The 13,533-nt window shown below is 33.8% G+C and overlaps 2 protein-coding genes and 1 long non-coding RNA gene across 3 annotated transcripts; 2 read left to right on the top strand and 1 right to left on the bottom strand.

Annotated features, from left to right (window-relative positions):
* Nucleotides 1-195: 195 nt before the first annotated feature.
* Nucleotides 196-1,038, top strand: LOC114762145 (uncharacterized). Its single transcript, XR_003742227.1, has 2 exons — nucleotides 196-523; nucleotides 660-1,038. It is a non-coding gene; the product is annotated as an uncharacterized LOC114762145 (long non-coding RNA).
* Nucleotides 1,039-1,913: 875 nt separating this feature from the next.
* LOC114762150 (D-glycerate 3-kinase, chloroplastic) lies at nucleotides 1,914-7,217 on the top strand. Its single transcript, XM_028951611.1, has 12 exons — nucleotides 1,914-2,203; nucleotides 3,285-3,670; nucleotides 4,012-4,091; nucleotides 4,211-4,262; nucleotides 4,361-4,402; nucleotides 4,492-4,570; nucleotides 4,649-4,680; nucleotides 4,767-4,835; nucleotides 4,995-5,069; nucleotides 5,195-5,311; nucleotides 5,410-5,460; nucleotides 6,341-7,217. The coding sequence occupies exons 1-12, from the start codon at nucleotides 2,008-2,010 to the stop codon at nucleotides 6,482-6,484; spliced, it is 1,323 nt and encodes a 440-aa protein (XP_028807444.1). The 5' UTR covers nucleotides 1,914-2,007; the 3' UTR covers nucleotides 6,485-7,217.
* A 1,159-nt stretch (nucleotides 7,218-8,376) lies between these two features.
* Nucleotides 8,377-9,834, bottom strand: LOC114762171 (auxin-responsive protein IAA23-like). The gene is made up of 4 exons (XM_028951632.1): nucleotides 9,517-9,834; nucleotides 9,223-9,404; nucleotides 8,933-9,071; nucleotides 8,377-8,839 (listed from the first exon to the last, which is right to left on the bottom strand). Exons 1-4 carry the CDS (start codon nucleotides 9,705-9,707, stop codon nucleotides 8,755-8,757), a joined length of 597 nt encoding a protein of 198 aa, XP_028807465.1. The 5' UTR covers nucleotides 9,708-9,834; the 3' UTR covers nucleotides 8,377-8,754.
* Nucleotides 9,835-13,533: the final 3,699 nt, after the last annotated feature.

Below are 13,533 nucleotides of genomic sequence, written 5' to 3'. Positions count from 1 at the left end.
TTGATCCTTTATAAAGAGTATTTTAGCAAAAATCTCTTAGTAACACTGAGAACTTTGTAATGAGACTTGTAATTAGGAACACAACAAATCCAAAAATTAGGACTATAATCAGGGATGGAGGGAGTATTAGATTAAACTACCATATTGGACACTGCTTCCATCAAATTAGCCCCACCATTTTGAAAATTACTTCAAGCATGTCCTGACCTCATAAGCGGCTCTTTTAATGTTTTATTGATAGAGTGAAGGTCAGGATTTATTGAATGCTTTTCTTCTTTGAAAACATTGGGGGTAAATTGATGACCACAATACATTTTGGAATGAATATGGTAGTATAGGCGACAATATTTGTATCACAAAACGTGACCTTCATTGTTTTTTTCTGCAGAATCCAACTCTTGAACACTATTCAAGGTATAAGGCATCAGATTTAAAAGCCACAATTGTAGCTTTGCAAGATCTTCAACTGAATACCAAAGGCTGCCCTTTAAGTGCCATTCGGATGAAGTACAGACAAGACAAGGTACACTAGAGATAGCACAAAAGCTAAGCTGGTTTAAAATTCTAGTCCTCCTCTAATTTTTGAAGTGCTAGTGCACAGTATTAGACCTATTTTGTATTGAGTTGCATGATGATCATTGTGAAAATTTCCCTAGCAGTTCAAAAATGTGGCCGCTATGTCTTCGCCGAAACTGCGTGAAACTCTGTTCTGAAGATAGAGAGTGATTAACAAGTCAAGACTAAAGGGACTTCTAGTTCTAACAGATATGGTATGGTGTATACAAAATAGAAGGAGAGTTGCTCATTGTGAATCCAAGGCCCTCATGTCTCTGTCTCACCTAATTCCCACCCCCAAACTTCTGTTCATTGGTCCATTCTTTTCCTGTACATTTAATGGCCATTTCTTTTTCTGGGGTTCTTGATATGTTGTTTGAGGAAGAACCCCATGATAAAACATGTGGCCTCTAATACTTTTAAACTTGATGTAATGATTTGTTGTTAACATAATTGACAAGTGACCTTTGTAGTTTCTTGGAAGTTCACCTTCAACTAAACTATGCATTACTTTCGTTAGTATGTATGTTCCTTCTTTGTAGATTTTATGGAAAGCCACAAGTTTTGCGACAAAACAAACAATACTTTCAGACCAAGAGAATAATTTTTTAATGAACTAACTGAAATCAAGTCTGAACTCAAAATTAGAGGAAATATCACTATTGGAGGAAAACTTACATATGCATGGATATGGGATGTACATGTTTATGTTTTGTTCATATGATATTTATGATGAAAAAATTCTATAAGAATGTGATGAGAATCGATTTTGTTTAACTAACATAATTAGTTTTAATAGCAAAGAACAAATATTGTTAATTAAACAAGATAATAACAAAAAATTAATTTCATTTTTATTGGTATGAATTTTTAAGCAAATGTTTTATGATTTTGTTCTAATTATTTTTGCAGTTTAGTGGTATGAAGTTGATATGAATATAAATTTGTCAGGCTGCGAAGCAAAAATAAAAAGATAAAATAAATCTGAGAATTGAAAATCAATATCATGTAAACAATTGAAAAATAAAATTAAATCATACAGGATTTGAATAATTGATTATAAAGATATTTCTTCTCTTTTTTGCTTCGGTGAAACGATTATAGAGATATTTCTTTTAGAAAAGAAAATGACTAATTGTGGCCCAAAAAATAAAAACGGACAGTGACTAACGAGAGACACAAGTATTGTTGGTTTTCTATCAAGGAGGGACATGGCTCCAAAACAGCGAGTGAAAAACATTGATTAAAATTAATGGGAAGAACCAAAACAAGAATACTATCTTATTGATAAAAATGTAAATAAATGCAAAAATCTGCGTCTTATGTATGGCCCTCCGTTCCAATATTTTCACCACAGAGGGGAAGACGAGGAGTATGTGGCAGCTAAGCCACTTCCATAGCTGAGTTCTGTTGCAGTAAGGAAGAGAGAGCGAGCTTGAAGCAGATTGAAAAATGGCGACTTTGAACCTCTTATCTCAGCCATTGCAGCCTACACTTTCGCCTTCTTTCTGTCACTATAGTTCCAGCGACTATGGCTATTACTCTAACCATTGTAAATTATTTTATTCTTCTAATTCTCTGTGTTCTTCCCCCAATCAATCTCACTGTTCCAAGTTCTCTAAAATGCCGACACACTCCACAAAATCAGGTGCTTTTCCTCCATTGGATTGTTGGGTTCTTTGATTTAGTCATTTGTTTCCTGGTGTTTGGATGATATGATATTTTATGAATGGAGAGGGTGAAAACAATCAATTTCGGACTAACTGACCAGTGGAGATTTGGTGGGAAGGAAATTAAGGTTTAATACTTTAGTTGGGAGTTCGGACGAATATGAATTATTAGATATTGGGTAAGATGTTAGTTAATTCAGAATTCTGAAGAATTATTAAGAATCGAATTGTTCCTGAGAAGTTTGGAGCTTCATAATTGGTACCCATGGCTGAAATAGTCGCTAACTTGGGATTTGTGTTTTCGATTCCTTTATTCGTCAATTTTATTGTTTTGGTTAAGGCCCCAGTTATATTCTCATCGTCGTTCGGCCGGAAGCAGAGGTTGACCTCAATTTTATGTTTCTTGTTCTTGGACATTCGTGTCCTGGTCTATTGGCAAGCCTACCCCTTTCCCTACTCATCCCTTAGCTTTAGTTACCTAATTGCCCCAAATTCATTAATTCCCATATAATAACTAATTCTCTGAAATTTCAATTATCTCATGGAACTATGATTTGATTCTTCACTGAAAAGAAAACAGATATTTTCCCGTATTTGAAAGACACATTTTGTATATATGCTTTTACACATCAATTTATAATGGTTTCATTTGGTTGGTGGAGCTCCATCTCTGCGCTTGCAAAATGAAAGTACTTTCCACTTTGGATGATGTGCTCAGAGCCTAGAAATGGAAAGAAGAAGCTTGGGATTTGGGAAGAGAGAAGAGAGAGAAAATGGAGAGGAGTAAATTCAGGTTTCTCGTATCATATCGTCAGAGGGTACAATTTGCGTACGTGCAGTAGCAGAAGAAAAGTAAAATGACCAACGAGTCCTTATACAAATTTGTTGGCATATCATTGGACTAATGTTAATCAGAGATTGAAAGAATTAGCGTCTTCGTTCTTAATTTTATTATGGAATTTCGTTTTCCCGGAAGTTGGTTTGTTGATCACCACTTTCTTATACTATAAGAATTTGCGTATGAGATCTTTAATATATAATTATGATTTCTTCATGCAGGCAGTGGGAGTTCATGGTTGCAACATAATTTCACTCCACTTAGCTCTGTTACTAGCAATGAGTGTAGACAGGGTCCTTTGCATTCTGTATTCCCCACGAAACCTGCTGAAGTTTCAGCTGTACAGGACCTTTACGATTTTATATGCTCAGGACCTTTGATGGAGAAAGCAGGTTTGACACCAGAAAAGGTGGCTGAGTCCATAGATAAGTGGTTGATGTATGGTCGGAGGCTAAGCCAGTTGTTCCAACTCAATGAATTGTACCTAACTGTCCCTCAAAAAGCTAGGCTTTACCATTACTACATACCAGTCTTTCTTTGGTGTGAAGACCAAATCGCTGAGCATCAGTCAAAGTTCAAAGATGGAGAAGATATACCTCCTTTAGTGGTGGGTGTGTGTGTGTGTTTGTTTGTTTCCACTACAATTTCTCATATTCTGTGTCTTTGTTTATCATCATACCATATGAAATCTATAGCAAGTCACGTTCATTAACCTTAAACTTGTGCAGCTCACTATTCAGACTCCATAAATGCATTGCAATGCAGAGGGCTCAACTGTCCTAGTTAATTTTTTTTTATAGAGTATGACTAAAGTTGTTCAGCTCGGACAATATTGTAATGATTCATGTTGCATGAGCTGTAACTGCAGCAAAAGCTAGAAAAAGCCAAGTTATTTTATTTATTTATTTTTCAAAAGGGGCCTTACAATTTTCAATTTTTGTGGTTTAGATTGGATTTAGTGCTCCCCAGGGATGTGGAAAAACAACTCTGGTTTTTGCTCTTGATTATCTTTTCCGAACAACTGGCAGGTAGGCTCTGAATTCTGTCACAACCATAGTCTTTTTTGGAAGACAATTTACCCTTTTTCATAAAGACTATCTAGAAAGGACATTTTAGTAACAAATCTCTGATGCATGGAAAACTATAGGAAATCTGCAACAATATCTATAGATGATTTTTATTTGACGCATGAGGGTCAGGTATGTGGAAAGATTCTTTCTTTGTCATTTTCCCATTCCAACAAATGTCCTTGTCTTGATAATTCTTGCTTGGATGACATTTTATATTTTGATTGTAGAGTAAACTAAGAGAATCAAATCCAGGAAATGCACTTCTTGAGGTAACTATCTGCATGTTGTCTTAATAGAACGCTATGAGGTCTAGACTTCGTGAGAACTGAAACATGTTTCTTGCCCTGTTTCTTTCCAGTTTCGTGGAAATGCTGGAAGCCATGATCTTGATTTGTCAATTGAAACTCTGACCGCTTTAACCAATTTGAAAAAAGAAGGTCGGTCTCTATATTTAAATCTTCTTTCTCTATGATATTGTATTTCACATTTGATTTCTCTCAATTTGAAATGTTCAGGTTCGAAGATGAAGTTGCCTCGGTATGACAAAGTAAGCCCATAATCTGCATAATTTGGTTGTTCAGGCAATTCTTGATTTCATGGCATTTTATAGTGAAATTATACTTAAACTTGCAGTCAGCATTTAGTGGAAGAGGTGACCGTTCTGATCCTTCAACCTGGCCTGAAATTGAAGGGCCGCTGACGGTAAGAGAATCAAACAATATTGAGTTGCATTTGAAAGTGACAAATTTGATCATGATGATGACCCCAAAAAAAAAAAAAAAAAAACCCTGCCATTTCTGTCAAGCTTTATAAGTATTTCACATTGTTCATTTTCCCCCATATCCATCGATGTTCGTGTAGGTTGTGTTGTTCGAAGGTTGGATGCTTGGTTTCAAGCCCCTTCCAGTGGAAGCTGTAAAGGCTGTTGATCCCCAGGTCAGAATCTACAGAAGTGCCTTTTCTTAATTTGCAGATCGAGTTAAATACTGCAGATAATGCTGATTCCTTAGCCCATTATTATGAATTAAAGAACTGAAAAACAATTGTGCTTACATTCTCAGCTAGAAGTCGTGAATAAAAACCTTGAAGCTTATTATGATGCATGGGACAAGTTCATAAAGTCATGGATAGTCATCAAGATAACGGACCCAAGTTGTGTCTACCAATGGCGGCTGCAGGTAGACTGCTTTAACGACCTTAACCACCTCAGAGAAGAAAAAGGCTTTCTCTTTCCCATTTTATATAATTCCATGCCATGTCCTCTTCTAATCTGCAGGCTGAGATTGCCATGAGGGAGGCTGGCAATCCTGGAATGTCTGATGAAGAGGTCTGTTCCTTATCTTCCTATTGATGCCTTTTCTCTGTTCCATAGACGACGTGAGATTTTGAAAGTAGTTATTGCTTGAGCCAAGACTCTTGCTCACACCATAAACAGATACACGCATGGATGTGTTACTTTTCTGGAAAAATTGTAAAAAAAAAAAAAAAGGACCTTGAAAATAGAAAAATTGTAAATTAGGGTAAATTAAAATATTAGTCTTCCAGTCTTTAATATAGGACCCAATTGTTGAGTTAATTTTAGTCCTAAATATAAGATCCATTTCTCATATTTATCAATTTTCTCTAAATTATCCCTATGGATACTCTCTCAACCATAATCAAATAGAAAAAGAACAGGAGGATTAAGAAAAATGATTATAGTATTTTAGAAAAAACATGTCATATTTCTTATAATTAACTAACTTACCTAACTTTATTAATTTAATCAAATTAATTAAATAGGTCTTATATTAAGGAACGAAGGAATAATATTGGTTTTGACAATAATTTTTATAAATATATTCCTTTATGCAGTTTTCCAATCTTTGAGGTCTTCTTTTGCGATTTTCCTTGCTGTTGCTTTGGTCCTTTTCATAAGGAACTTTTTAACCACCTCGCCAAGATCAAAAAATAAATTTTCAATGAAATTACAAAACTGCCCCTATGTATTTTATGAATTCATGCGCCACTTAGTTAATGCCTATTTCCAAAACAGAGGGTATTTTTTGGGGGAAAAAGGTAGTAATTGCTTAAGGAAATTTGTGCCAGAGAAACATCCTAAAAGGGGTCTTATAAAAAAGAGTGCAGGGAGTATAAATCATGATATTTTGTCTGTTCTAACTTGCGAGGACTGACCAAGCTTTATTCCATGGTTGGTGATTTTCCAGGTGAGGGATTTTGTTTCTCGATACTTGCCGGCATACCATGCTTACCTTCCTACACTGTACTCTGAGGGACCAAATGGATCAGACCCCCAGCATCTCCTTACCATTGAAATTGATGAGGGGAGAAACCCCATTCTTGGCGTCTAGGTAACCTTTAGGGGCTGATCATTTGTGGGATTAGATTTTGGGAAAATTACTGGGAAATTTTAGGTAAGAAAGTAAATTACTAATGGCTCTTTTAAAATTGAGTTATTACTAATAGGTCTCTCTAAAGAACTTGTGCTAGAGGAAAATCCACATAGGATAAGTTGTGGGTGTCTTAATTTGATCTGCAAATACTGGAAAAGGACTTAATGCAATTTTTTTCATCTTGCGGTGATTTACAAGTCCTCCTCCAGATCTTCAAGAGACCTATAGTAAGAACTTGTGCCAAAAAAAAAGAAGAATAAATTATAAATTTCTCAGTTTGACTCGCAGATATTAGAAGAGCTGGGGAATTTTTTTTCCCCTCATTGTGGTGATTTGCAATTCCTCTTTCAACATTTGCAAGTCAATCTAAGGAAATTTACAATTTATCCGGTGTGTTTTCACACAAGTTCTTTAAGGGATTTATTAGTCATAACTTAATTTCAAGAGACTTGTTAGTAATTAATTTTCTTACTTGGGAATTCTTTGTAATTTTCCCATAGTCCCTCAGTTCTTAGAGAGAATTGGCCTATCCTTCGGCATTAGTTAGTGTCATCATCAACAGAGATCAGTCTGTGTATATTACTCTGTTTTTCCTACATGTACAGACTATATTGGTTGTCACTAAATCAATATCAACATCAGTACTATTTATACAGAAAAATAAGTAATATTATTCACAAGCTGTAAATAATCTGACTTCTTTTTTTCCCCCCTTTATTTCGTGCAATATATAGGAGGGTCTCCTGATAAAAATATTGGTGATTGGTAATTTTCTAGTAGTTTTTGGTACTTGACCGCGTAAGGATCCACCCTGAGACACCTGGTTCCTTGAACATTCGTATTGGAATGGGACATTGAGTTTGTAAATGATGTAACTTGACTTATAAATAGGAAAAATTTATTGATAAGCATTAAATTGTTAAATTTTACTTATAAATAATACTCCTCCGGTCCTTAATATAAGACGTAATTGTTGAGTTGGTTTTGATCCTAAATATAAGATCTATTTTTCATATTTATCAATTTTTTCTAAATTACCCTTATAGATACTCTCACAACTATAATTAAGTAGAAGAGGAAGATAGGGTATTAAGAAAGATGATTATGGTATTTTAGGAAAAACGTATCACATTTCTTATAATTAACTAACTTATCTAATCTAATCAAATTAGTTAAATGGGTCTTATATTAAGAATCAGAGAAGTATAACCCGATTTATAAAAATTAAATTTTATGGAGATGTATTAATATTAAATGAAATGGGGGTCTTTTTTTATTTAATTTTTTATACCTAATACTTATGGGTAATTTTCTCATATTTATTATCTCACTTGAGTCTTTGCCCCTTCTTCTTTTTTCCAATGTCAAATTACAATTTTTCATTTTTGATTAAATTTGACGATGATTCTTAGGAGGAATTTCGACTCTTTAATATATTTAAAATTTTTCATCTTAATTTCACTTGGTCAGTGATCCCCCATCCAATTGGGCCGGACAATATAAGATGTTAGCGGCCCAAATGTCCATCACCATTGGGGTTCTATGGGGGAAAACATGACGACTTGAATCTTGGATTTGTTGAAGTAGTGTAATCTGATAATGGACTTAAAAACTCTCAAGGTGAAAATTTTGAGATCACGAAAACACAACAGCACCAATTTTTTTTATAAAGCACGTATGTATGTTTTTTTATAAAGCACATATTTTTTAAGATATATGAGTCAGGCTTTTGATATTGGGCCAAATTGTTCCCCAAAAAAACATCATATTGGGCCAGGTTTTCAATACATAATTATAAAAAAAGAAGAAGAAAAGGATTAAAGATACAGTTGTAATGTCTGAAAAACTTGTGAAAAGGAAGAGACACTATGGGTGAAGTATAATATAGATCTCAGACCACGACAGTGAGATAATGATTTGTAACTAAGGATTACAAAATTGGGATATAGGAAATACATCAGCCTCAACATCAAACTCGCATTTGTATTACAGTACAAAACAAACACAGACGACAGAATTATCAGCAATTTACAGACCACATCCATAATCTCTCTCTCTCTCTCTCTCCCTCTATCTCTTTATTCCTTTGATTACTAATAGCACTTCCTTAATCTGCTCTAATCATCTCTTTAACCAACCAACCAACAAACCCACAAGTTGGTTTGTAGATCGAAGCCTCTGTACATGAGTCATGAGATTAGTTCTTTACGGACAACCTTAGATTACCTTCATTTTGAACCTCTTCTCGGACCTAAGCCCGTGGCCTCCGAGCTCATCATCAGCCTTATTCTTTTGCAGGACTCAACAAACATCCTAAACAACAACAAAAGATTTAATGAATATCATTAACGAATTTCTTCCATAATCCATAGTTATAATAATTATTAATTAACTCAAATCGCTTACTTCCATGGGACATCTCCGACCATCATCCAGTCACCATCTTTGTCCTCATAGGCGGGTAAGTATTCGCCTCCATTATTATTCTTTCCACTCTCCGCCTTAACCTTCGTCGTCCTCTCAGAGTTCTGGTTCAAATCATTGCCTGCAAATCATATTCGCATCCACATAAAAAGACTAAATCATCCCTAATTGTTGTCCATGGACACAATTTAATAATTCTTTTTCATAGTGCTCGCGCACACACATATATGGGGATCCAAAAAGAGATATATATATATATATATAATACGTACGGATGGTTAGGCAGCTGAACATAGTTTCCAAGGACCTTAGAAGTTCCTCATAACTCTGATACATTTCAAGATCTACTTTTCTGAGATATGGAGCTCCATCCACGGCCACCTTCACGTACTTACATTTCTTCATCACGCTCTTTCTGCTTGCCCTCACCGGCGGCCACCCCACCATCTGCTCCCTGCGCCGTCGTCAACACACTCAATCAATCATATATATATATCCCATCAAGGAATTAATCGGCTCAAAAAGATAGAAGATAGAGAATAATCTAATTTTGTGTGGTTACTCACTTTTGTGCGGGAGGTTTAGCAGATGCGGAGCCATGGTCGTTATCGGTGGCTTGGGTTGTGGCCAGATTAAGATCAACGGTGTCAGAGAATCCACGTTTGGAACCGGTTTTGGCACCGGGAAGGCCCAAGGTGAGCTCGGTGTCCTTGAAGTTGAGCTTCACGGCATCGTCCGGCTGATTCTCCGACGACATGTCTGAAGAGCGTAGGATCGTTGGTTTGAGACGTAAGAAAATATTTCGGTGACCTTCTGGCACAGGTAGCTGAGAAATTAAAAGGTTTTGTGAGCAGAGAGGAGGCAGAGACGATGACCGTAAGTTCGTAAGGCAGAGAGAGGTTTTATAAAGAGTGATGAAGAGAGAGGCGAGGGGGTGAGTATGGACCAACTAGGAGGCGACACGTGGGAGAGGGGTTGGAGGCATCCATGTTTGGTGTGACAGGGGGTGATATAGATGAGTGGGAAGCGTGTGCAGGTGATATTGATGTGATTGCTTGAGAGTTTGGACCCCCCATGGGTGGCTCTATCACTGCCACAGCGCAGCATTACCCATCCTCCGTATGATTCTTGTTGATGTGCCTGTGAGGATGCATGGGCGTGGCCTGTGCCTACGAACCTGATTATGTGTAGTTCTTTGATTGCATTTTTCTCATCTAAATTTTTAATTCTTAACGTGGGCGGGGATTACATATACGACAGCGTTTAAAAATATTAAAGTTATTTTGACATTTCATTTAATTCTAAATATAAAAGTTTAATATTTTGTTTTTTTTTATATTTATTTATTTATTTAAAATGATTTTTGTAGTTGTACATATTAGATGCTTCATCAAATAGTAATTATAGCTAGTATATACAAGTAATAAAGATATTTTAAAGAAAAAACACATTTATTACAAATAATTAACTTAATAAATTTAATTAACACATTTAAATTACTTAAATCATTCTTAAGGTGATATATCTAGATTGAGTGATGACAACGCGGTATTGTGGTGGGATTTTTTTTGTTGTTTTGACCAAACGTGGTGGGAAATTTGAGCACGTAGAAAATTGAAGGTATTATAAACTGGGGGCTCTCCTGGTGCAGGCAAAATTGCTTCAACATTTGAATAATATTATCTCTTGTGCTTAATATTATTTCTAATCTTTAATATAAGAGTTGTTTGATTTTTATTTTGATCTTAAATACAAAACTCAAATTCACCTTATTTTTCATATTTATTTATTTTTTTCAAAGTAAGTTTTTATAATAATAATAGTTTTAACCAATATACTTGATTAGCAAGGATATTTTAGACAAGACAACACATATTACCTCCGGTCCTTAATATAAGAATTTATTTGACTTTTATTTTATTTCTAAGTATAAGACTCTAATATATATCTCTCATATTTATCTATTTTTTTTAAAGATGGTCCTTGTAATAATTGTAGTTCTAACAAATATATTTGATTAGCAATGATATTTTAGAAAAGGCAACACTTATTTATTATAAATAATTAACTAACTAATTTTCTTAATCTACTCAACTTAGTCAACTAGCTTTTATATTAAGTATCAGGAGTATTATTTATTACAAGTAATTAACTTAAATAATTTTTTTAATCCACTCAAATTAGTCAACTAGTTCTTATGCTACTTTTGTTCTTTAATATAAGAGCTAGTTGATTGATTTGAGTAGATTAAGAAAATTAGTTAAATTAGTTATTTATAATAAATAGGTGTTGTCTTTTTTAAAATATTTTTATTAATAAAGTGTATTGATTAGAACTACTATTATTATAAGGATTAACTTGAAAAAAATGAATAAATATAAAAAACAAAATAAATTAAAATCTTATATTAAAAATTAAAATAAAAATCAAACGATTTTTATATTAACGATGGGAAGTAATATTAGTTTCAAAATTCAAATAATTATAATTACAAACTGAAAATATTTAAGAAACGATTTCGTTTTAGGGAAAAATATTGTCATCGTCAATGAGCTCGTGCGCAGCGTGGGGGGAGGGCGACGAGGGAAGCGGATGCGGAGGAGGTAAGAGGAAGGGAGCGGAGTGTGGCAACTGGTGGGGTGGGGACAGGGGGGCCCACATGTTTCAGGTGTCCAAGTACAGGTCAACTTTATGCGGAGTCCATGTGCTTCTAAATAACTCAAAGTTCCCTTTGTGGGCCCTACCCTCCCCCCATGTGCCCTTGTCTCTTTGTCGGTCGGTTCCCAAGTAGCTCCCGCTCTCACCGACACGTGTCAGTCCTTTCCCCACCTTGCTTTCTCCAAATTCTTCCCTTTCCCAATCACTTCATTGTCCGTGATCTTCGCTTCCATTTGTACGTTCACACTAATTACTCCGGAGTTTATTTTAGTTTTATATTTATCAATTTTTTAAAATTATTTGATAATTAAGTAAGAAAAAAAAGGAAGGATATAAAAAAAAATGATTATGATATTTTTAAAAAAATATTTTATATTTTTTTATAATTAAATAATTTAATTAATATCTTTAATATACTTAAATTAGTTAATTAGGTCTTATATTAAAGACTGGGGGAGTAATTAATTAATTTTTTTGAAGTAAATTAATTACTTAATTAATTCAGACTCTGATGCTAACAAAAAAAATATTTTGTTTTTTATTTAAACACTAATATTAACATATATTTTTCTGCACAAATATATACATATGCTCCATACAAAAATATCCATGTACCATAATCCAAGCAAAATTTCATGTTTTAAAAAAACCCAATTACTGATCAAAATTCAAAACTTCAAATTCTTTTAGAGGTTGTTTCACCACTGGGATCAAATTTGCCACTTACAAGCCCACACGCTTCATTTATAAAAAAAAATGTCATGTCAAGTTGTTATCAAATTATCAATACCATATCTTTTGTATTATCTCTGTATTTTTAAAATTTCTTTTTAATTATTTTTTATCATTCTTTTATTGGATCTTCTATACTTAGATCATGATAAATGTACTGTTTAAATAATAATAACAATAAATATATGATATCTATATATTGGTATATAATTTTTATCGTCACACGATTATTTATAAAAAGAACATATGCAATATAAAAATTATAATTCCTTTACAAAATCTTAATTATATTTGCGCGAATAAACAAAACTTGCGTGTATATATATGTGCTTCAAGAAAGGGAAACTAAAAAAAGAAAAGATGAGACTTTTTGAATTGTTGCCACTAAGCATAACTTTCATATGCTTTCCTTAATTGCTTGATGGCCATGGGAGTTTTATTTGTTTAAGAAATTAACTTTATAAAGTGATATGAATACCTTTTGTTAGTCAAAAATATTGATTAGATTCGTGTACCCAATTTTTATGTGTGATGAAATAAAAAAGCAAATATCAAAAGAAAGGGCAAAAGAAAAAAAAAAGAAAAAGAAACAAAGATCAATGATTGATGTAGTGAAAGTTTAAAACACCATTAAGAATCTTAATCATTCATTTTGTACCAAAACCATAATTAAAACATGTCTTGCATCATGATCAATACGGCCTCTGATCCAATTAATTACTTAAGCATGGATTAATTATCTGTGTTCTTCGAGAACGCAATTATAAGCTTTGAATTAATGCCTTCAATAAACCATACAATAATAATCACGCCCTTCAAAATAACTAACCAGAATTATTTATCCTATGTCGAATCAATATGGAGTTGGAAACACAGAATATTTATTAAAAACTTGGAGGGAAAGTTCTGTCATTGTTGTGATTCCTATCCAACTTAAGCCAAACGAGGATTCAATATGAATTTCAGATTTCAGGTACCTAGGTATTTTAGTTAAAAGGAGCTAAAGTGCTTTTGATCAATTAATGAAATTATTAGTGTCAGTTTCAATTGTTGATAGTTTATTTTGTTTGATATACTATAATTTAAGTGGGTTGGACCGTAAAAGATCACCAATACCTATGTGCGTTTTTTGTTTTAAAGAGTGTCTTTATCTTGCCTATCGATAAGATTTTCATATCAACAACAAGATTTGA

Source organism: Neltuma alba, unplaced genomic scaffold, assembly GCF_004799145.2.
Source record: "Neltuma alba isolate B1F8T4 unplaced genomic scaffold, ASM479914v2 tig00001721_pilon, whole genome shotgun sequence".
Lineage (NCBI taxonomy): Eukaryota > Viridiplantae > Streptophyta > Magnoliopsida > Fabales > Fabaceae > Neltuma > Neltuma alba.
The sequence above is the reverse complement of the archived record's forward strand: the minus strand, read 5'-3'. Positions and strand labels throughout refer to the sequence as shown.